Genomic DNA, 22097 nt, shown 5'->3' on the forward strand with positions numbered 1-22097 from the left:
TGGTGCATATGGTAACCACTTTGCTTTAAAGGGATGAGTAAAGTATAAATAAATAGCTTTATGTGTAATGTAAGATGCACAATGTTTCATTTTAAGAGGGCATGCTTAGTAAATATTTAATCATCATTATAAATGTTGAAGAATGGAGATATGATGTGTACTGTATTCAGTAACATGCCAAGGATATTTGACATAATTGTGGTTTGAGGTTCTAACAGTGGTGAGTGTTAAGATCATGTTCTTCTGAGGTATGACACTGTGCAGATATGTACCAGTATTTTGGTGGAACCTGTTGCCTCCATTTTGAGGCTAGAAGAATGGAGGAATATGTACCTTAAAATGGAGATGGTGGGTTTCCCTGAAACATTGGTGCCTATCAGCCACATGGCGTCACATTCCTGAAGACTATGATCTTCATGGACATACAGTATGTCAGTTACATCCATATCACTGTGAATTAATTCAGTTCGAACTTAGGTGGGCTCAGGTGTTTCAGTAACAAGGATTTCAAAGGAAAATAAATGAGAAGTCTAATTGAAAGTTTCAGTAGTTTGCCCATAGTTAACTGACACCTTATGTGCACCACAGACAGACTTTCAAAGAACATGTGTGAAAGGCAGATGAGATCCAGGACATGAAGGCCAGCATTGTTTGATTACATAACAGTTTCCCTGACAACAAAACTACAAATATTGTTAAGGTAGACATGGACAGCACAGAAGCACTACCATGGGGAACGAAGTAAATGAATATAGACTATGTTGTTACTATGTTCCTTGTATTTTAGTAACATCTATTGACATCAGCAGTCCTAGTCTATCGCCATTGGCTTATTTCAAAACTAACTTTGCTTTCTACATTGACTATGTTAGTGGCACCCTTAGTGCTGTACTGCCATTTGACACCAGTCACCTGAGCACATCGTCAGGTATTTAGCAAGAACACATGGTTTTTTATAAATATTACATATACAGAAATCTGTATGGTGTGTGCATTGGCATGCCTACATAACTGCAATGGTCTGTGCAGGACATAATATCCTCAGTAGAATCCAGTATGAGTCAGTAAAGGTTGAAGTGATTCTAAAGGACACACTGTATTAGGCCCTGTTCTTTCATCAGGTATGCTGTCTGCATGGAGTCCATGACAGTTGCATTTGTTTTGAATAATCTTTAACCATCATCTCTGCACTTCACAATTTTGTCAGATTCAGCAGGCTCTATCAGGAATAATTCCCATTACCACCAAGTTAGGAGCTGGCCACCAGTTCCATAGTGGCTGGACAAATAAATCCTGTTCCCATGCACTAAAATTTAAAAGAGTTTTTAAGGTTAGAAATCCTTGATGTTTAAGAGAGCCGAACAAATGGAAGTCACTTGGAGCAAAGGTCGGGGCTATACGGAGTATGCTTGAGGACTTCCCACTTGAAATTTCTCAGTGTCTCATTTGTCTTGTTGGAAGTATGGGGACATGCGTTGTCATGCAAGAGCAACACACCGAATCCTGGTCGCTTCCGTTGAATAGCCTTACGAAGTTTCCTGAGTATGTTACAGTAGGAGTCTGCCCTCTTAAACATCATCTTTCAGCTGAACATTTTCCCGACAATGAAGCTGTAGAAAGGGAAGTCACCACCTGGTTCCGACAGCAGCCCAAACAATTTTATGCTGCTGGTTTTCGGGGGCTTGTGAAACAATGGGACAAGTGCCTCAATGTACAGGAGATTATGTTGAGAAATAAAAGCATTTTTCAAATCAGTACTCTTATTTAAGTTCTATATCCATATGCAACTTAATTATTGACTTACGCTTGTACCATCAAATGAGTAATGACTGCATTTTTCCATGATGATACCTATTCACCATTCATGATTGATTGACTTTCCATCTCTTTCAGTGGTGTATACCTGTACAGTTGAACTTGTAGGTTGAACAGCAGCAACATTGAATAAACCTGTCAGAATTTCTTATTAATATATTGTCTTTAAAGTAGAAATGATAATATTTAGATATAGGTTTAATTGAAATTCAGATCTTAAATTTGAGTTTAAGTAAATTTATTTTGACTTACAGAACTAATTTCAGGATTTTGTTACAAAAGTGTATTCATTTTGCCATTTTGATCATCTTCATGGTGTAGGCTCCACAGCCTGTTCTGGTTCAGTATTTACCATATTCTTGCTTTTCCCAGGTTTCTTGTTCCCGTTGGTTGATATTTCTCTGTTCTTGGAAGGCAATGCCCTGTAGATACTCATGCCATTCTCTCTGTATTGCATTATTTGTGTAAGACTTGGTATAATTCCTGATTGTTCCCTTATTCTTTAATTTCTGATATGGTCAGGTAGTGAACACCCTTTCACTGCATGCAAGAACTTTATTGCAGCTGACTACTGCTTTCAACCTTCTCAGTATCCAGCATTTGCTACCATATAACAGTAATTGCCATAGTATAGTAGTCACAGCATTAAAGATAAATCCACCATATTAAAGGAACTATATATTAGTGTTATCTATTGCCATTTTGATAAGGACCTTTTTAGTTCCAAATTCAGGCTTGTTAAGCAGTGGTTCACTTCAGGGATATCCCTGTACACGAGAAAGTCCCTCAGCACTTGAGAGATATCTAGTGCACACATCAGGGGAAGACGACTGCGGCCCACAAGCTTACGAATTTTCAGTCTGCAAATTGACTGCAATGATAGAGGATTTTCTGTAAAAGAAGGAAGATTTTTGCACAATTTTATACATCATTTGACTAACGGTTAACTAAGAAATGAAGAGCATGGCTTATATTTTTGCACTGAACCATCACAGTGTAAATTTTAGCACCCATACAAAGCTGTGGGGTAACTGTTAGTAGCCAAACTGTAGTTCAACAAGAGTAGAAAGACCTAAATACATTCATTGCTATTTTGCAGATTTCACTGTACTAAGTGTTCATGTATTGCACATGCAAGCCAATTGTTGCAAAGCTTTTTGCACTACACATGTACATAGCAATTATTTTATAAATATTTAATTAAACTCAATATGATATGTCTTTTTTGAGAAAGGAGATAATGTTTGATTTAAATATCATGTAAAACAGAGATTATATTATATTGATACAGACCAAAATTAAATTTGCCTTGCAGCTTTTGGTAAACACCTTAACACCTATGTAAGTTTTGAGGTTTTCACGGCGATGACTATGAAGAAAGTCGTCTTCTGGGTTTAGGCGCCATGTATTCTTCGTTTTGGCCGACATTTCGGAGGAACGTATCGCCTTCATCTTCAGAGCAGGTGAATGGCTTGGAATGCAGAGAGCAGTAGCTGTGGTGATAGGAAGTGAAAGGCGCTGCTTATATACAAAGTAGGCGGGGGGGGTGGTTAGGGAGAGCAGACCAATAGGAGCAGTGGAGAGCGATTAAGGCCATATATGGTGTTATGTGCTAAGGGGGGGGGGCGGGGAATGGCCAGTGAATCCAGGAAACTTGAGGTCAATAGCACTAGGAAGTTGCAGTAGACAAGAAGAACCGGTTGGTTGGGGACAGGCTACCTATAATCATGTCACTGACGTCAGTAGTCAGATGGACAGGAAAACATAACTATCCCATTATTCATTCATGTTATACACTTTGTATATAGGACTCCTGTACAGGCTAAATCTAATGAGCCTCTTCTGCCACTCCAGACTGTGTTTTGTTTTGTGTACATTATGCAGAGCATTCATAGTTGGTCATAGTGGCTAGCACACTGCCTTCTTTTGGAAAGTTTTGATCTCAACCCGATACGGACTGTACTGAATTATTTCTGAGTTCTGACAGTGCTACATTTATTACTGTCTATACAGCTTTGTCATGGCTATTTCAGTCGCATCACGTTTTGACTAAGGGTAATGTGTTGTTTTCACAAATTAAATGGCTGAGAATTTATTTCCTTTGACCCTGTAGGAAAATTCTGAGGCAGTATCTCAAATTAGGCCATATCCTTTTCAAGACATTATTCTTTAGTCAGCCCATCATTTCATACTATATAATTTGAGCTGCTGACATCAATATTTTTTTTTTTTTGCTAGTGGGGTGGGACTAAGTCCCTTGTACTGTGACCACTTCTGGCCTATTGTACCAGCCCCAGATGATAGGTGAGGGTGATTATGGAGCAATTGGTGGAATGAAGATTGACAGGGGAAACCAAAGTACTCAGAGAAAACATGCTCCAGCACCACTTTGTCCACCACAAGTTCCACTTGACCAGACCCGAGATCGAACCCGGGCTGCCGCAGTGGGAAGCCAGGGACTAACCGCTTGAGCTATGGCATGGCCCTCATCAATAAATAAACCATAAGTATAAATAAATATATATCCCATGCTTTAATATGGCTACCAAATTACTATGTATTCCTCTGCCCCACAGTAAAGCATTTAGATGGTATATAGGCTACAACCACTAGCACCTGGGGTGAGGGAAGATATTTGCTGCCTGTTATGATTCTTGGAAAGAGACCAGAAGTGAAAAAATGAAATTTATCAGATATTAGTACCAAATATTATAATTAATTAAAAAATATTCTTGTGCCCTGAATACTCGATCAGTAAAACAGTCTTAAACAGCCAAATGTAAGTTTGTATGAACATTTTCTGATGCCCCCCCCCCTTCTATCCAGAAGAAACCACAGTGGCGCCCTTGGTTACAAATGCCCCTTCCCACAGTGTCACACCACACTGGAGACTCAATCCTGCAACTGACAATGTTCTTAAATGAGGAAAGAGACAGGCCTTGATGACAGTTACACAAATTGGACTGAGGTATCACTCACCCATGAGTTCTTTGAGGATGTCTCTTTGACAGTTGTCAGGAAGATCAACAGCAAGCTGTTGTTTGTCATTTCTGTCCCACAGGTTGCCACCAAACTGTACCCACAGGTGCACGAACACTGGATCACACCTGTAAACCGTGTGAGCAACAGTGAGCCTACTATTACTGGGATGAAACTTCTATGCTTTTTCATTTATGGTATGGTTGGTGTCATGGGACGAGTTCAGTGCTGTTTCTCTATGAACATGCATGCCTGTTAGGTTCAGTTTTAGCATCGGGTTTGAAACATACAATGAATCAGCAGGCATGGACTTCTGAAAAGTTAAGTTTGACAATATAAATGACAAAACATGCCAGCAGCCTCACCAACATTAATCAAAGTAGCCAGCATGTCAACCATGACAAGCAGTGTTCTCACAAAAGTTATGAATAGCAAACCATTTCCAGCCAGGACAAACATTCAAGTCTGCACCAGCAACTAGAAATTGGTATGCATGAATTGTTTGCTGCCGTGCGTTCTGGGTTTTGGGAGTGGGGGGGGGTTACTTGTACTGTGTGATGCAAAACATGTATATATATGAACAAAAAATAACACCATGATACAGGTTCTACCTTGAAAAGCTCACAGTCATTTAGCTGGTTAAAAATGTCATTCTTTTATGTCTCCATATATGTTACCATGTTCACAAAAGCCCACTGCTGGGCCTAGTGCACAACTTTGACCTCTTAAGATTTATTTTAATATTATTGTATAACCTAGTCCATGCCTCTCAAGTTCTCTCCTTCTTTAATGCTTTCAAATAAAAAATGTATACTTTTTGCATTTACTCCATTTTACCTGTCTAGCCCATGGGACAGCTACAAGTTAATAAAGCTCCTTACTGAGCATTTAATGAGCTCATGTCTAATTTTGTAACACAGAAGTTTTACGATGAATTGCTGGATCCAGACCCAACTGCCAAGCTGGAGAACCACCCCTTGCCAGCACTCCACAAAGGCAAATCAATGCAGATCATTAATCATAACAATTTATCATCATTCATCCTATTATTTCTGTTCAGTTGATAATATGTAGTTAAATAATGTAGAACCAAATGGTCATTTTCTAACAAGTTTTAAAGGCCATTACCAAATTAATTGTTTGCAACTGAAGGATAACTGGTTTAAATTCTTGACTGATTACCAGCACTTCTGATTCTTTTGTGCTCATTCTGAATCACTACAGACATGCCTGGAAATAGACATCCTAAATGTGGCACTGCCAGTTCATTTCCACTAATGATATTAAGAGTAGTAGCAGTAGTAGTGACTGTGGTAGTGTGAGATAAATTACTTGTAATTTAGCAGTGACTGTATCCGATGCTGCGGCCACTCCCTGCTGCAGTCATACAGTCTGACTGCATTAGCTCCGTTTCTCAAACTGACTCTTTTGACAACAAGTTCATGCAGTAGATGAACTAACAACACAAATATGGAAGATTCCAGACTCTTACAATGGTCGCTGTTGATGTGGGTGATGGTGATGCAGATGTGACCATTTTCTTGTCAGACTTTTAAACTAATCAGATATAATTGTGCTCATGATGCTATCTGATAGAGCGTTGTTATATTACCAATCAATTTGTTAAGTAGTTCGTACTTTCTGGTGCAGATGAGGTGCAAGATGTGGCCAGCAAGTGTGACATCCGCTCCTCCTCCTAACAGAAGTATGAAACAACTTAGGTACCTGTAGGTGGTAGCCAGGTGCAGTGGGTGGGTCCACTGGGGCGTTGTAGGGGCACACTCAATCTGAGCCCCAAAATCGAGCAGCAACTGCAAGAGGTAACAGGTTACATAAAGAAAACTGATGAAAACCATGGGATGGTGCATCCTCTAGTTGCAGATGAAAGAGATGTCCTCCAAGAATAGTTGTGTGCATTAGATATGAGATAGTCCTACAGTCTGGAGGCTGCGCGGGAGACCAACCCCTCACCAAATAAAACTGTCATGCAGCAAAATGTTATGCCCTGCCTCTGACTTTAATGATTATTTTGAGGAAGCCATCTGTATCCAAAAAGGAGTGACATTAGACTGGAGAAACTTGGAGAATGTGTAATTTGTACTATCAAATATTACAGTGATCAAATCATTACATGTAGCACATGTGGGAGAAGTAGGGAGAGTGTGTGCATTTTAGACAAAAACCTGAAGGGAACAGGCTGCTTGAGAGACCTAGATGTAGGTGTATATGGAGGGATATCATCAAAATGGATATTAAAAAATGGGATGAGAGTGGACTGGATTCATCAGTTGTGGGATATTGTAAACATATTAATAAACATTTGGTTTTCACAGCTAAACGACCATTACACTCTCAAGTATTTTACCCCTCCTTGGAGTTAATTCATTAGTTGGTAACAATCACAGCCAAGAAAATCGGGCAACAAGAATTCTGTGTCAAATTTATGATTCGTACTTTTGCTGTAATTTAACTGTACAAAATTGGGGTTCGTATTAAATTCAAACAAACAAGTAGCACATTTGAAATGTAATTCGTACCAGGTTTTAAATGGGAATAGTGTTTTTCCACTAACCAAGTTCAGGCACCTACTACGTTACTTTTATTTGCAGCAGAAAATTTAAAGTAGTAATATGGAGTGGCATCAAATGGCATAATATTAAACAGTTACTAAATTTCATTATGCATTCAAATGTGGAAGATACACAAACACATGCATCTAGTACATTGGCAGCAAGCCTGGAATTATTGAATTCTTGTGCCATTTTGTTCAGGTCTTTTTGATGACGTATAAATTAGAGTACAGCTACCGCACAAGGTATAGGGTATATCAAAACTCAAAGGCAGAACTTCAGGAACGGACTCCTCATATAGAGAGAGGAAGGAAAGTGTATGATAACTATGGGTCCTGAAATGCATAATTACAGAGTTATCCGGGCGTGTAATTTATGGAGTGTACGCCGACATGTCCTGTTTGCCGGAATAAAAATGAGAGACACCGGTTGTTTGTTGGGACCCTACATTCTTCCGGACAAGCTTAATGGACAGAACTACACAGATTTCTTGCGTACTACATTGCCTGATTACTTGGAAGACATGCCACTAGCATCCTGTCGACAGCTGTACTTCATGCATGATGGTACTCCCGCACATTTCAGTCTGTCTGACCACAGGCACCTTAATGCACATTATCCTGGGCGCTGGATAGGTAGAGGTGGACTGATTGCTGGACCACCACGCTCTCCTGACTTAAACCCCCTGGACTTTTACTTGTGGGAACACTTAAAGTCTGTAGTGTATTCGACTGTTGTTGCTGATGTACCAACTCTCCATGCGCGCATTGTGGCAGCCTGTCAGACAGTAGGCACTACACCGGGCATTTTTGATCATGTGCGGCACTCAATGCGACGACGAGCGGAGGCCTGTATCCAGGCAGGGGGAGGTCACTTTGAACATTTCCTCTGATACGTGACTAGAGTGTTACAGCTGGCATTACAGACGTATTCAGTGTAACAGTGTTGGGCGTGTCGGATTGCACTAACGTTACTAAATGGTCGGATAACTCTGTAATTATGCATTTCCGGAACCATGTTGTCATACACTTTTTTCTTCTCTCTATGAGGAGTCTTATCGTGAAGTTTTGCCAGTGAGTTTTGATACACTCTGTATGTGAACTTCCCAGTGATACCTGACCCAGAAATGCGCTCAGCCACACGCCCCTGGAGAGATATAGGAGCCATGTGGCGAGTATAAGATGTCTATACAAAGCTGTTGCCAGGGCAAAGATAGAGTGGATTTTGTTTGAGTATCTAGCAGATTTAAGTTGTATTTGTGGAACGCTGTAGTTCAGAGTGAAACTGTGTAAAATGGTAGATCATAAGCATGCTCAGAATTTTTTATAAAATATATTTTTGCCCGCCAGAAATTAAGAACACGCCAAAAAGCTCGAAACTTAGCATATCTGTGGAAAATGTCGGATATTAGAAATTTATATTCAGTAAAGTTTTACATACATCCGAGTCACTGTGCTGTAGATCATTATCTAAATTCATAATCTCCTGCGTAATTCTCTTATAAAGCATTGGCAGAACTGTGGTTTTCTCCGGATCTTCTTGCAGTCACTGTGTACCTTCACGCCTATGGCATATCCGTCCTGGCAAGCGATATGGAGGGGGCTGGACAAGTTCCTTCGGTCACCGTCGGGCGAAGCTCCTGCCTTCAGCAAAGCAATGCAGCTGTCGGTATCCCAGTTCTTCACAGCACAGAACAAAGGGGTCTGCCCCTTGCGGTCCACTATGTTGACCGACGAACCGTGCTGTAACAGCAAGGCCACACAATCCGCGTGGCGATCTGCAGGAGCGGAGGTAAATTGGAAACTAGTAACTGTTTGCTGCCAGTAACAATAAGATGATTGTTGGGTAGGAGACAGCAGGCATTACGACTCATGAAGATAACTTTTGGAATGTGACTATACATATACACAGACGTGTCGGAGGAAATTACTGCCTGCATGTCCAGGCTACTGAAATTCCAGGAATATGTTCAGATCGGTACTGGGACTCACGAGGTTCTTATTCCATTGGCACAAGAGGTCGAAGCGGTACGTTCCTCCGAAACGTCAGTAAATATCTACCAGACTACATCGCATCACAGAACACAGTAATCTTCGCAGTTACCGCCAAATTTCACACACTACTCACTCATGGCAGCCAATCTCAACGGGGTCGCGTAAAAGGGTCTCAGCTGCGCATCAACATTGGCCACGCCTTGTGCCAGGAGGTTCCTCAGTTCCTCGACGTCCCCGCGCCATGCCGCCTGGTGTAATGAGTCGTCGTATTGCCCATTCTCGGTATCGACTATGAAGGCACTCAGCTCTGATGACAGCACACCGGCTGCGAGCAAGAGTGAAGTTAGAGATGTAAAGAAACACTAGGAAGGAACAATTCATGCGAGAATAAATATTTCCCAATGTTTTCTTTGTGTAAGTACCTGTATTTCTATCATGTCAATTTTTATGAAAATTTAAATTACCATGTAACTTTTTTGTAGGGACATTTTATGAAAATCCGGCCAGTGCATATCAAATTCAAATACTCGTATTTGGACTGATGGGCAGACACACAAGTGACCATCCATTTTGTCGTTCAGTTTATCAACGTCGTGTAAAAAGAAAGTGTAACTTACACGTATGAATATAGTACCTGTATGAAAGATGTGACATACGTATACAGAAACACACACGTATGATTGTCTAGACATATAACATGCATGAAAGAAATGGTAAATTCATATATTTGTATATGTAAACCGAGATTAACGGCATTAGGAATCCGTTGCGCTGACCACGCGGCACCCTCTATCCGAAAAAAGTTGGCAGTAAACTTCGCCGACAAGCGGCGGTCGCTCGGTCGGTGTAGTTCGCTTGCGGACTAAAATCACGGAGTTATTTTTTTCTCTATCTCCGGAAACCGGTGTCCGGGGATAGGGACTAGCTCTATCTACTGGCCCCAACTGAGTAGGTTTTACCTGAGGACGGGGACAGAATCCAGTCTCCGAAACGTGTTTTTAAAAAGAAACGGCGGTTTTTAGAAAATAGACAAGACGATGGATAATGTCGAAAAACATATTACTTGTAGCAATATACCATCGTCACACATTTTTAGGTCTTATTAGTCTCCTATTTAAATTAAGCGCAATTTATTTGCGAAATTTATCAGATACACAGTTGCCCAGTCGGACTTAAACACATAAACTTTAGTCCTTCCGCAGAAAATGTTTCAGACACAATAAGTACGAAGATTGAGATGTCAGATGTATAGTAAACTAAATAACGTATCGTCAGAGAACATTTCAATCATAAAATAAATTAAACAGAAGTTCGTTTTGGACATAAAAGCAACTTCCATATGTGACTTTCATAAAATATGGCCGACAATAAGTGATAACACTTCATTCAGGTCCGTAAAAGAAAGAGGATCAGTTAATTACACATTGTAGTTGTCAGCACCACCAGCTTAACTGAAATACGACACACAATGAAGTATTGCAATCAGCGGTCTTAAAATGATGTATACTTGCGGCACACAGCTGTTGTCACCAAAATAGATCTGAGGTACCAACCAAAGTGCTGCCCTACATGTAGATGTACAGCCTCCCCAAATGTCAAGTCGTTGTTACGGACTTCTGGTTTTCAAACTGCGGAGATCGTTGTTTCGGCATTTCTCTTCGCTCTCTGTCAATTCCGATGTACAAATCAAACCTCCGACATCTGCCATGAACAATGTTTTAATAATTGGCCGCACTTCTTAGTGAGAATGACGCAACATGATACAAACTTCTAAGCAGTACATATTTTCCCCACAAGATAGTACTCGAAGTATCGACAGGTAGTGTCACCGTGTCACATCCCGGAAGGTCGTAGTCAATTAGAAATAGGTTTCAGTTTGAATGTCATATATCAGCGTAGTGAGTTTACGCCTTTCAGGCATGAAATTCAGCGAAATAATATTTAACATTTACTTCATATCACTACTATCAACTTCATACAAAATTTTATTTAATATCCTTGTTTCAGTGTTAAGTCCATACATAGATGAAATTACTGGGGATCATCAGTGTGGATTTCGATGTAAAAGACCAATTACCGATCAGATTTTCTTTTTACATTCGTCAGATACTGGAGGAAAAATGGGAATACAACGAGCCAGTACAACAGCTATTCATAGATTTCAAGAAAACCTATGATTCAGTTAGGAGGAAAGTATTGAACAATATTCTCGTAGAGTTCGGGATACCCATGAAGCTGGCCAGGCTGATTAAAATGTGTTTAAACGAAACGTATAGCAAAGTCCGTGTAGGTAAACATTTGTCTGATAATTTTCCTATCCAGAATGGTCTAAAACAAAGAGATGCTTTATCGCCACTGCTTTTCAACTTTGCTTTTGAATATGCCATTAGGAAGGTCCAAGAAAACCAGGTGGGACTGAAATTAAAGGGGACACATCAGATGCTGGTCTATGCTGATGGTGTGAATCTATTGGAAGATAACATAGATAGCATAAAAGAAAACACACAAACTTTAATTGACGCTACATGGACGTTGGTCTAGCAGAAAATGAAGAAAGAACAAAGTATAGGAGCATGCTATTTTTTTCGTCACCAGAATGCAGGACAAAATAATGACATAGAGATAGCTAACAGAACCTTTGAAAATGTGCCACAGGTAAAATATTTAGGAACGACAGTAAAACATCAGAATTTTATTCAGGATGAAATTAGGGTAGTGCTTGATACCATTCGGTCCACAACCTTTGGTCTTCTCATTTACTGTTTGAAAACCTTAAAGTTAGAATGTACAAAAGTATCATTTTGCCTGTGGTCCTGTATTGATGTGAAACTTGGTCTCTGACATTAAAAGGGGAACACAGACTGAGGGCGTTTGAGAATAGGGAGCTGAGGAGAATATTCTGGCTGAAGAGAGATGAAGTGACAGGAGGTTGGAGAACACTGCATAAGGAGGAGCTTCATAAATTGTACTCTTCACCAATTAGAACGATCAAGTCAAGGAGGATAACATGGGCATTGCATGTAGCACGAATGGGCGAGAAGAGGAATGCATTAGGATACTGGTGAGAAGCCAGAAGGAAAGAACACACAAGAAGATCAAGACGTAGATGGGTGGATAATATTAAAACGGATCTGAAGGAGATAGGATCGGGTGGTATTGACTGGATTGATCTGTCTCTGGATAGGGAGCAGTGAAAGGTTCTTGTGAACACGGTAATGAGCCTTCGGGTTCCAGATAATTTTGGGACTTGCTTGAGTAGCTGCACAACTGGCGGTTTCTCAAGAAGGGCTCAGCTCCATAAAGTTAGCTATTTAGCTACTTCCTACCTCAAGGATAATACACTGGTTCTCCATTACAAAATTCATTTGTTAATGCTGTTATTTTATTTTTCTCGCCTGTTAATGCTAACTTTAATTTTTCTTGGAATTAGTACATATTATTAATTTATTGCCATTATATAGACTGACATATTTTGTATTTTGTTCTTTAATCATTTTTGTGTAATTGGCCTTTGTGGTGTTAAGTTTGCACGTAAATAAACACAAATTGAAGTAAATTTATTTTAATTGAAATAGTGACTGCTTGTTCTAAGAATCGTACTAAATTTATAGATGCACCCCGTGAGAAGAATGCAGGTACTAAAGCACCAGGTACATAGGTAACTACTACATCTTAGAAGACTGTTCATGCAGATGCATTTTAAGGTAGAGTACCTCATTCTCTGGAAGGTGTTGGTTTTTGAAGCGACGCATTTTTTTTTACCGTTAGACAATTGAACACTTGCAAATCTTTTCATTCAGTATTGCGCTTATGTGAAGAAACCTTCCAATTTCACAATCAGTATTGATTATTGTTATTAATTTTTATTAAATTCAATCGAGTTCCTTACTTATTTACATGCTGAGCTCAACAGCCAATGGTCAATTACAGAGTCAGCATGAATACCAACAACAGCAATGTGACCACAGGACAAAACAAAGAAACAACAAATACAAAGAAAAATTAATCAGTTTAGGCTTTTAACGCATGTTATGCATTGTCAGCAAATTTAATCTTTTCAATGACATTCCATATCTTGGGAAAATCTACTTTGACAAAGTTCTGCAATTTTCTTTGTATGCGCTCAAGTTTATTGGAATCAGTAATCTTAACAGACATCGAAGCAACAGAAACATATTCGAGTTTAGAACTGACAAAAGCAAAATATAGCGTCAGTAGGCTGTCTAAGGTGGGAAAAGGAAAGCGTTACTCTGAGAATTAGCCCTAGTAATTGCAGTGCATGTGAAAGAAGAAAATCGACTTGACAATGAAAATGAAACTTGCAGTAAAGATGCACATCCAGATCATTAATACAATCTTATAAAAGATAAAACAATTCCTTCTAGTGTGACTGATTTTTCTAATATTGTTAGTGTGACGGACCAGAATGAAACAAATCAAATGAATACAATCTGTTCGCAATATAAAGGAATTTCCAAGTCTGTATTGATAATTCAGTACTTTCCTCTTCCTAGTAAAAGAGATAACTCGAATTTTCCAGAAATTAGGCTTCATACAATTTGCCGAACAACATCTGACTGCAGAAGTAAACAATCATTAGCTGAATTAACAGCTCGATAGATGTTAAAATCATCAGGAAAAAGAAGACAGTTGGAGAGATTAATTACGTCACATAAATCATTTAGTGGTATAGTGGTCAGAGTTCCTGGCTACAGATCCAGAGGTCCGGGTACGTTTCCGGCGCTATCAGATTTTCTGAGAAGTAGTGGGTCTGGAACGGGGTTCACTCAGCCTCATGAGGATAATTGAGGAGCTACTTCAAGGAAATAGCGGCTCCGGTCTATAAAACTGAAATTAACGCCCGTTGGGACCGCTGACCACGTAACACCCTCTATCCACTAAAGTTGGCACTAACTTCGCCAACAAGCGGCGGTCGCTCGGTCGGTATAGTTCGCTTGCGGACTAAAACCACGGAGTTTGTTTTTGTTATTAAAAAGCAAATTCCCTAAAACTGACCCCTGCGGTACGCCTGACTGCACGACAAAAAGCGAAGGAAGTATAACAGAATAACGTACACAAGATTGTCTCCTTGTTGAATAACTGAGAAAGCAGGTTATTTAGCCGGAAGATAATCCACACTTACTGAGTTTGTGATGAAGCAGTGAATGTAGAAGAATGTCGAAACGTTTACTAAATTAAAATAGAGTCAGTTTGACCTAATGAACAGACTAAAGTCAAGGAAAATGACCAAGTTGGTAACAGCAGATTTAGATTAGATGAAACCATGCTTCGAAGGGTTCAATTTAGATTTTAAAAAGTGACAAACATAAACAGAATTTTAACTTTCATGTCTTAATCTTTAGTTTTAATTTTAATTTTTATATCGTTAATATTACATTTTTATTATCCAAGGATTTTCAGTTTTAAAAATTTTGACCAAAAATTAATACATGTATGTATGCATTTCAGTAATTTCAAGACATAATAAGGATCCTTATTTGAAAAATTAGATGATAATTAATTGCAATTCATCAGCTCATACTGGAGCACTGTAGCCTGATGATGACCCGGTGTAAGGGTCGAAACATGTTGCGTCTGTAAAATCATAATAGAAACAAATATTGGTACAGTAGTGTGATCTTTGTTTTTAAATACAGAATATTGTTGTATAGACTGCATACATTATATTCTTTTGTTTGTCTTACTTGGTCATATCCGATAAATTAAAAAAAAATTTTGAAAACCCGTTCCCGACAGAGGAATATGTTGGTTTTCATTTGAAAACAAGGAAAGTAGGTGCTTGTTTCCGCAAGTTGCGAAAAGTATTCTGAGGTAGGCTGAGATTAATAATAAAAGTTGAGAACATGCACAAAAATTATAGAGCAACCCTTCATAAGAGAAACAAATTCACTGTTGAGCCCCGACTGATTTACGATTATATGGCCGCAGCCGTATTATAGCATTATGAACATCCGAGTTAGAAATAGGAGTTAAGGATAAAACTTCCGTAGGCTGAATAATAAAAAGAAAGGTTCCGAGGAAAGAACTACTATAGACTGTTTGAAAATATTTTGAAAATGCCTTAGCAATATCACGAGGTTTGTTTATTAGAATACAATTGAATTCAAGGTACGTTAAAACAGTATTCGTTTTCCTAAATTATGATACATATATTTCCAAACTTTCTTTAGCTGAGATTTTAGATTTTAAATTTGTCGTAAGAACAGTCAGCCTTATGCTTTTTGTAACATGTATAAAATAATAATTCTTTTTAATGTAACCTTTTAATTTTCAAGGAATCCAAGCAGGATATTTATGCTTTATTAATGTATCCAAGAGGAACAACTAAATCTATGACTTGGGTTACAGCGACATTTCATCTGTCAACCGTAGCATCAACAGATGCTTCGTTGTAGAGTGAAGACTAGTCAGAAGCAGACAAGGCATTATAAAGCACTGCATAATCCCCAGCAGAAATATCTTGTAAGAAATGTTAGAATTTTGTATAACGTCGAACTGGCATTGCAGAATCAGTGACACTAAAAGTAGGACGGAAATGGTCTGGTTGACTTAGGCTAGGCCGTATCCGGATGATCAATCGAAAGAACAGCAAAATTTGAAGAAAAAGAAGAAGAAGAAAAGCAGTATCAAGCAAGTAGATTCTGAAGGGTTCTGTCTGACGTTGGTGTATAATACTCAGAATTGCTGGGGTTTTTTTTTTCCTTTTTCCATCATCCGTTATTCTAGAGACTATAAAACACGACGTTTCGGAAATTGGATCTGTTTCCATCCTCAGGTGAGGGGGAAGACACCTACTCAGTGATCGAGGTTAGCTCTTTCTAAGGGACCCAACTGAGTAGGTGTCTTCCCCCTCACCTGAGGACAGAGACAGATCCAGTTACCGAAACGTCCCGTTTTCTAGTCCCTAGAATAATTAGGCTTAATTCGTACTATCACTTTCTGATTTTCCACCTTAGACAGTATAATGACGTTATATTCTGCTCTTGTCAGATCCAAATTAGAGTACGCTTCTGTGGTTTGGAACTCTGTGACCAACACTGACTCTAATAAACTTGAGCGTATAAAAAGAAAAGTCGCAGCACTTTGCCACAACCGATTTTTTCATGACACGGAATATCATTACATCAATATGCTTGATATGTTAAATCTGCGATCACTCCACACTAGGCGTTCCTTGTTCCTTGTTCCTAATATGTTTTTAAAGGTGACAAAAACTGTCCTTCGTTCCTAGAAACAGTTGGTATTCGAGCTCCCTCTCGGAACATCCGTAGTTTTTCCCTGTTCTGCTGCTCCTCTAGTCACTGCCCTTCAGCCAGATGTGTCTCTGCTGCTAATTTAGTATGTAATTCTCTAGACATTTTTAGTAGTTCTAAAATAAGTTTAAAAAATCTGACTATAATTGTTCTTATAGTTGCATCAGATTTATTTCTCAATTAATTATCTAAACATCTCATTTCTCAGACCTAAAATACAATGAATTTCTATTATTATTATTATTCTTATATTTATTATTATTGTAATTATTATTAAAAAATCTGTCTATTTAATTTGTTCATGTAGTTTTTGCAGGACACTTGTTATCACTTCATCATTAATATATTTACTTTTGTAGAACCTTTGACATATGTTGTACTTAGACACTGCTTGGTTTCGTCTCTAACATCTAATTGTGTTCTTTCAGTTGGGCATATTGCAATTGAATTTTTGTACTATTTTCATCAATCTGTCTGTATATTGTTTCACTTGTCCTCGTGCTGACTCTGTAATTGGCTACCAGCTGTTGAGTACAGCACGTAAATAAAACCAAGAATTGAATTGAATTGAAATTATTGCTATTATTATAATTTGTTTGTTTACTTTTCTACATTATTGTGCTTTCCCCAGTGCTTGCCTGTAATTTGTCTTTGACTTTATAATGCGTTTGTCTTTAATGTAATTACCTTTGTCTACACTGTGCTCTGTCTGTAATTGGCCTTGCGGCTGTTGACTGGGCAAATAAATAATAAAGAATTGAATTATTATTATTATTATTATGTTTTCCCTCCAGTGTTTACCTTTAATTAGTCTTTGGCTTTATGTTATGTTTGTCCATTATGTAATTACTTGTATCTGCACTGTGCTGTGTCTCTAATTGGCCTTGCGGCTGTTGACTAGGCACTTAAAGAATAAAGAACTGAACTGAGTTATTATTATTGAATATGTGATATGCAAACTGAGTAACTTCATTTCGAATAGTAATCAGTTAACAGCAAACTGAAACTTTTGTTATTCACTTCCACCATCATTAACGCATTTCTATTTGTTGAAAATGGTCTTCGTTCTCTAGTATTCTGCTACCGAAGCCTCCGGTGCTGCAACTCTCGGCGCCGTCCTCCTCAGCATCCTTCGTGAATCTCTTGCTGTTTTTCCTACTGATTCTTCTCCCTAGCACCACAATTACACAAATGCACACGGATAAGAAAAGCACCAAAAGAGACATTGTAATCCAGTACAGAGAGCTCGGCTCTGAAGGTTCTTCTTGTAACATTTGTTCTATCGTCGTCTGATGCACCGTGGCGACCGCTTCGGCCTCTGAAGACGCTCCCACAGTCGTTGGCGAAATAGGAGGCATGCATGTTAATTCACCAATAACATTCCAATATCTGCCTCTGAAATTATCAGGAAACGCACATTTCAAATTCAAATTACAATTATCTTCTTTGGCACATTTGTAATACACATCAGCGGAGTCACAGTCACAAATCCATGGGTTTCCTTCCATATTAACGTCACCGATCCTAGCAACTGCATTTAATAAAGTGATGTTGATCCTACTGACGTTATTATGGCACAAGGAAAGTGACGTCAGTTTCAAGAGTCGTGAGAAAACTTGGCCATTTATGTGTTGTAGGGCATTGTAGCATAAATCTAGCTTCTGAAGTTCAAGAAGAGGGCGATAGATTTCAGGGTTGAGAGAAATAATTTTATTGTTATTAAGACACAGCTCCTGAAGTTTTCGGATATTACTGAATGTGTTTAAAGGGATATTCTTTATGTTACAATGGGAGATATTAAAAAATAAAAGCTCGGTCAGGTACAATCCATCTTTATCTGGAAGTCTGAACATACAGTTATCAGCTAAAGACAGCCATTTGAGTTGTCTGTTATACATGAAAGTGACCGACTCAATTGAGGTTATGTTGTTACTTGAAAGGTCCAGAGAGTACAATTTCTTTAAGGACGAGAATGCTTGTGAATCGACATTGGTGATTTTGTTATGAGAGAGGTTCAAGTGGGTTAGCAATGGGATGTCTTTCAGAGAGTTCTTACTCAGCATAGTGATACTGTTGAAGGGTGCATTCAGTTTGGTAATATACTTGTTGAATTGTGACAGAGGAAGTTCGGTCAATGACGATTTGATGCAGTCTGTGCCATGCACAACTGAGCAAGAACACTGCTGGGGGCATTGTCCCAATACAGAGATTGTCATTATACAAAAATAAGTAGTTAGCAAGGCAACCAACAGAAAACCTGACATAATGGTATATTCAGTTGTCACATATCCTTGACCACTTTGATTCGATCTTGGAGAAACCAGAAGAGTGTTGTTATATATTTGGTACTTTTAGAATAAGACTGAAGACTTTGCAATGTCGAAACAGACCCTTATGTTTTACATTGAAGTTCCACCCCTTTATTCTGCAGATGCCTGAAAGAGTAGGGAACTATGTGGCTCTAGATACGAGACTGAAATTCTGAAAATTCTGACCGTAAGACAGTGCCCCACATTGTAGTATCATTTTGCTTTTGGTTACACCATTTTATTTTGTTGTTTGCATTGATATTACATTTAACTTTTCTGATAACTTCTACGATTCCTTCAAGTTTCGTTGGTTACTTAACGACATTTTTCAGTATCGAGAATATGCAGAGTAATGTATCCTTCAAATTAAATACTCTGCATTGTACTCCTGCACAACAGTTTTCGCTTCTCTTCAAAAATAACGCACACTGAGTTTGTTGCTGTCTAAGTTAATATACGTTTCAGGAACATGCATTTAAAGACATGAGTTTTACTGAGATGGTAAAGCAAACTGTTTTGTGATTAATTATATGATAATAAGATGGCGTTACAATTTTGACTTCTGAAATCACTGGAAATAACACACTAATATGTCCTATACAAATCAAATACGTGTATGTTGATCGTTAAGATGGTTTATAGTAGTTCAAATATCTGAAAAGACTTCAATTGCTATAAGAACACGGGATATATGCTTCTTGTTGAAGTCTTCTGGATAATCTTTCTTCTTATTGCTCTGATCCATCATTCTTATTTCTTAACGTTGAATGCTTGGATGTTTGTCACTAAATGCAAAAGTTAACAATCCGCTTTGGTGCTCGAAACTTGTGTAACCTTACACGTCACCGACCGAGGCTCGACTGAAACGAAAGCTACTATCCAGATAAGTACAAATTAAACAAGGGTGTGTGAGTCTATACTGTCACTCATCCATTTGCTTCCATTTACGTGTATAATGCAACACAACTTTTTTATTTTCAAAATGTGGATATATACAACCACCCCCCATACACCTTCATGACGTAGTGCTTAATTAGTTAAACACAAGGGCAACTTTACTTTTGCCATTTACAATCACATCTAAAATTCGTAAAATATCATTAAAATCACATCTTTACTTAACTGTTGCAACAGGTTTCGGCCCTACAAGTCCATCTTCAGGCAACTGTTGATTGATTGAAATCGCTGCACTGCATCAGCTCATGCGTCAATATATTTACATGCTGAAGAAAGCAGTTTTCTGTGATTTGGCACCGTGTATATGTGGTGTTAACCGACGTTTCGGAGGAACGTATCGCCTCCATCTTCAGGGTAGAAGAAAAAAATATAAGAAATCCGCAAGCGAAGAGACCGTGAGAACCGCCGGTTCTTTCTTCATAGTCACCGCCATGAAAGCCTCAAATCTTACATATTTACATGCTGTTATTGCACAAAGTCGTTATTCCAGAATATATGCCCACACTTCACTCACGCTATGTTCATGTTGCGGCTTCCACGCTGTGTTCCTTTGTGCGTAGTTTACCTTAATGGGGCGTGTATCCTTTGTATTGTTTGAATCAATTTCCATAAAACTTGACCCGTCGAGAAGGCCGTTTTTCCTTCATCGTCGGGTGTAGAATCACCTACCAATAGCCCCTCTTCAGACCCAGAGCGGACAACCATTTGGCTCAGGCAAGAGTGTCCACTATGTCGCCAGTCCTAGTTAGTGAGAAAGAGTATTTTTTGTAACGTTATTCAGCTTCCTGTAATTACGCAAAACGGCAGTCTTCGTTATTATTCCGGAGGAGAACAACAGGAGATGACCAGGGGCTGTTTTTCTCTTCGATAAACCTGCGTCATTATATATCTTCAAGTATTTTACTCACTTCTGCCTTTTTCACTATGGAGAGCCCTCTCAGGGGTTGTCGAATAAGTTGGGCCTCTCCAGCATCGACACGATGGTACACTCTATCGTTTTGCCTGTAGTCACTGTTCTCCGGTGCGAAGACATCATTGTACCTATCAATCAGTTCTTCCCATTCTTTGACTCCTTCATCGCTTAAGTCTGCTCTGTAGGTACGTTCGCAGACGACACAGCAATTTTCGCTACGTCAGAAGGCCCGGTAATTGCTTCATCTAATTTACAAGAACATCTGAATCTAACGGAGAAATGGCTACACCGATGGAAAATCAAAGCGAATGAAAGCAAATCGGCGCATGTGACTTTTACTCTCAGGAAAGGCAACTGCCCCTCAGTACATTTAAATCATGTAAACATTCAACAACAGGATGTAGTAAAATACTTAGAACTACGAGTACACCTGGACTCAACATTAAACTGGAAACACCATATAGCGAAGAAGAGAAAACAAATCGAAATTAAGTTCAAGGAAATAAATTGGCTAATAGGTCGGAAATCTCACCTAACAATAGATAATAAACTACTGATCTACAAAACAATAATTAAACCCATATGGACATACGGCATTGAGCTCTGGGGATGCGCCAGCGGGTCAATCATCCAGCGAAGTCAATCCAAAATACTTAGAGCCATAGTTGACGCACCTTGGTACGTGTCAAACCAAACTCTTCACACCGACCTCAAGATCCCATATGTAAGAACCGTAATCACAGACAGAATCCAAAAACATTATCAGAAACTGGAATCTCAGCCCAACAACGCAATAGAAGTTCTCCTTCAACCTACACAATACAGAAGACTAAGACGAACTTGGTCAAACGATCTCCAGGAAAACTGAGGCGTAATCGATGGATTACAGCTCTTCAAGCCAACTTAGTACAATAGAATAATTATTGTACATGACAGCAAATTAGCTTATAGAATGTAAATTCAGATTGCTAATAAATGATAAATAAAAAAAAAGTCTGCTTTGGCGGTAGCAACCATGTCTTGTAACTGTGGGACGGTCTCTTGGGTCTAAGGCTCCGCTGCATCTGATGGGGTCACCAGCGTGGCTGGTCCACAGAGCGCCAGGAGGGATCCTTTCTTTAGTGACTGGTCTCGACAGGTAGCCTTCTGGATTCTGACGTCTACCTTCTGTATATTCCTTCTTCTGAACTTCTGCCGAAGTACACGGCGATACATATCAAAATATAGTACCCTTTATTCCAATGAAGATTCAGGATTCCTGTGTGCAGACCCATGATTGTTGGGAG

The 22097-nt window shown here is 39.0% G+C and overlaps 2 protein-coding genes across 4 annotated transcripts; both read right to left on the reverse strand.

The window, feature by feature from the left end:
* Positions 1 to 2036: 2036 nt before the first annotated feature.
* LOC111872523 (ankyrin repeat and SOCS box protein 1) lies at positions 2037 to 10903 on the reverse strand. 3 transcript variants are annotated; one of them, XM_023866526.2, is made up of 6 exons: positions 10780 to 10903; positions 9492 to 9683; positions 8921 to 9141; positions 6433 to 6605; positions 4795 to 4922; positions 2037 to 2706 (listed from the first exon to the last, which is right to left on the reverse strand). In XM_023866526.2, the coding sequence occupies exons 1-6, from the start codon at positions 10781 to 10783 to the stop codon at positions 2507 to 2509; spliced, it is 918 nt and encodes a 305-aa protein (XP_023722294.1). In that variant the 5' UTR covers positions 10784 to 10903; the 3' UTR covers positions 2037 to 2506. The 3 variants fall into 3 exon arrangements, with proteins under 3 accessions (XP_023722294.1, XP_033610626.1, XP_033610625.1); XM_033754735.1 differs by lacking the exon at positions 10780 to 10903 and adding an exon at positions 9823 to 10135 and having other exon boundaries at positions 6520 to 6605; positions 9492 to 9720; XM_033754734.1 differs by lacking the exon at positions 10780 to 10903 and adding an exon at positions 9823 to 10135 and having other exon boundaries at positions 9492 to 9720.
* A 6620-nt stretch (positions 10904 to 17523) lies between these two features.
* LOC117282956 (leucine-rich repeat-containing protein 4C-like) lies at positions 17524 to 19776 on the reverse strand. The gene has a single exon (XM_033754737.1). The coding sequence runs from the start codon at positions 18894 to 18896 to the stop codon at positions 17664 to 17666; it is 1233 nt and encodes a 410-aa protein (XP_033610628.1). The 5' UTR covers positions 18897 to 19776; the 3' UTR covers positions 17524 to 17663.
* Between the last annotated feature and the right edge of the window lie 2321 nt (positions 19777 to 22097).

The sequence above is a fragment of the Cryptotermes secundus genome, unplaced genomic scaffold, assembly GCF_002891405.2.
Source record: "Cryptotermes secundus unplaced genomic scaffold, Csec_1.0 scaffold537, whole genome shotgun sequence".
NCBI classification, from domain to species: domain Eukaryota; kingdom Metazoa; phylum Arthropoda; class Insecta; order Blattodea; family Kalotermitidae; genus Cryptotermes; species Cryptotermes secundus.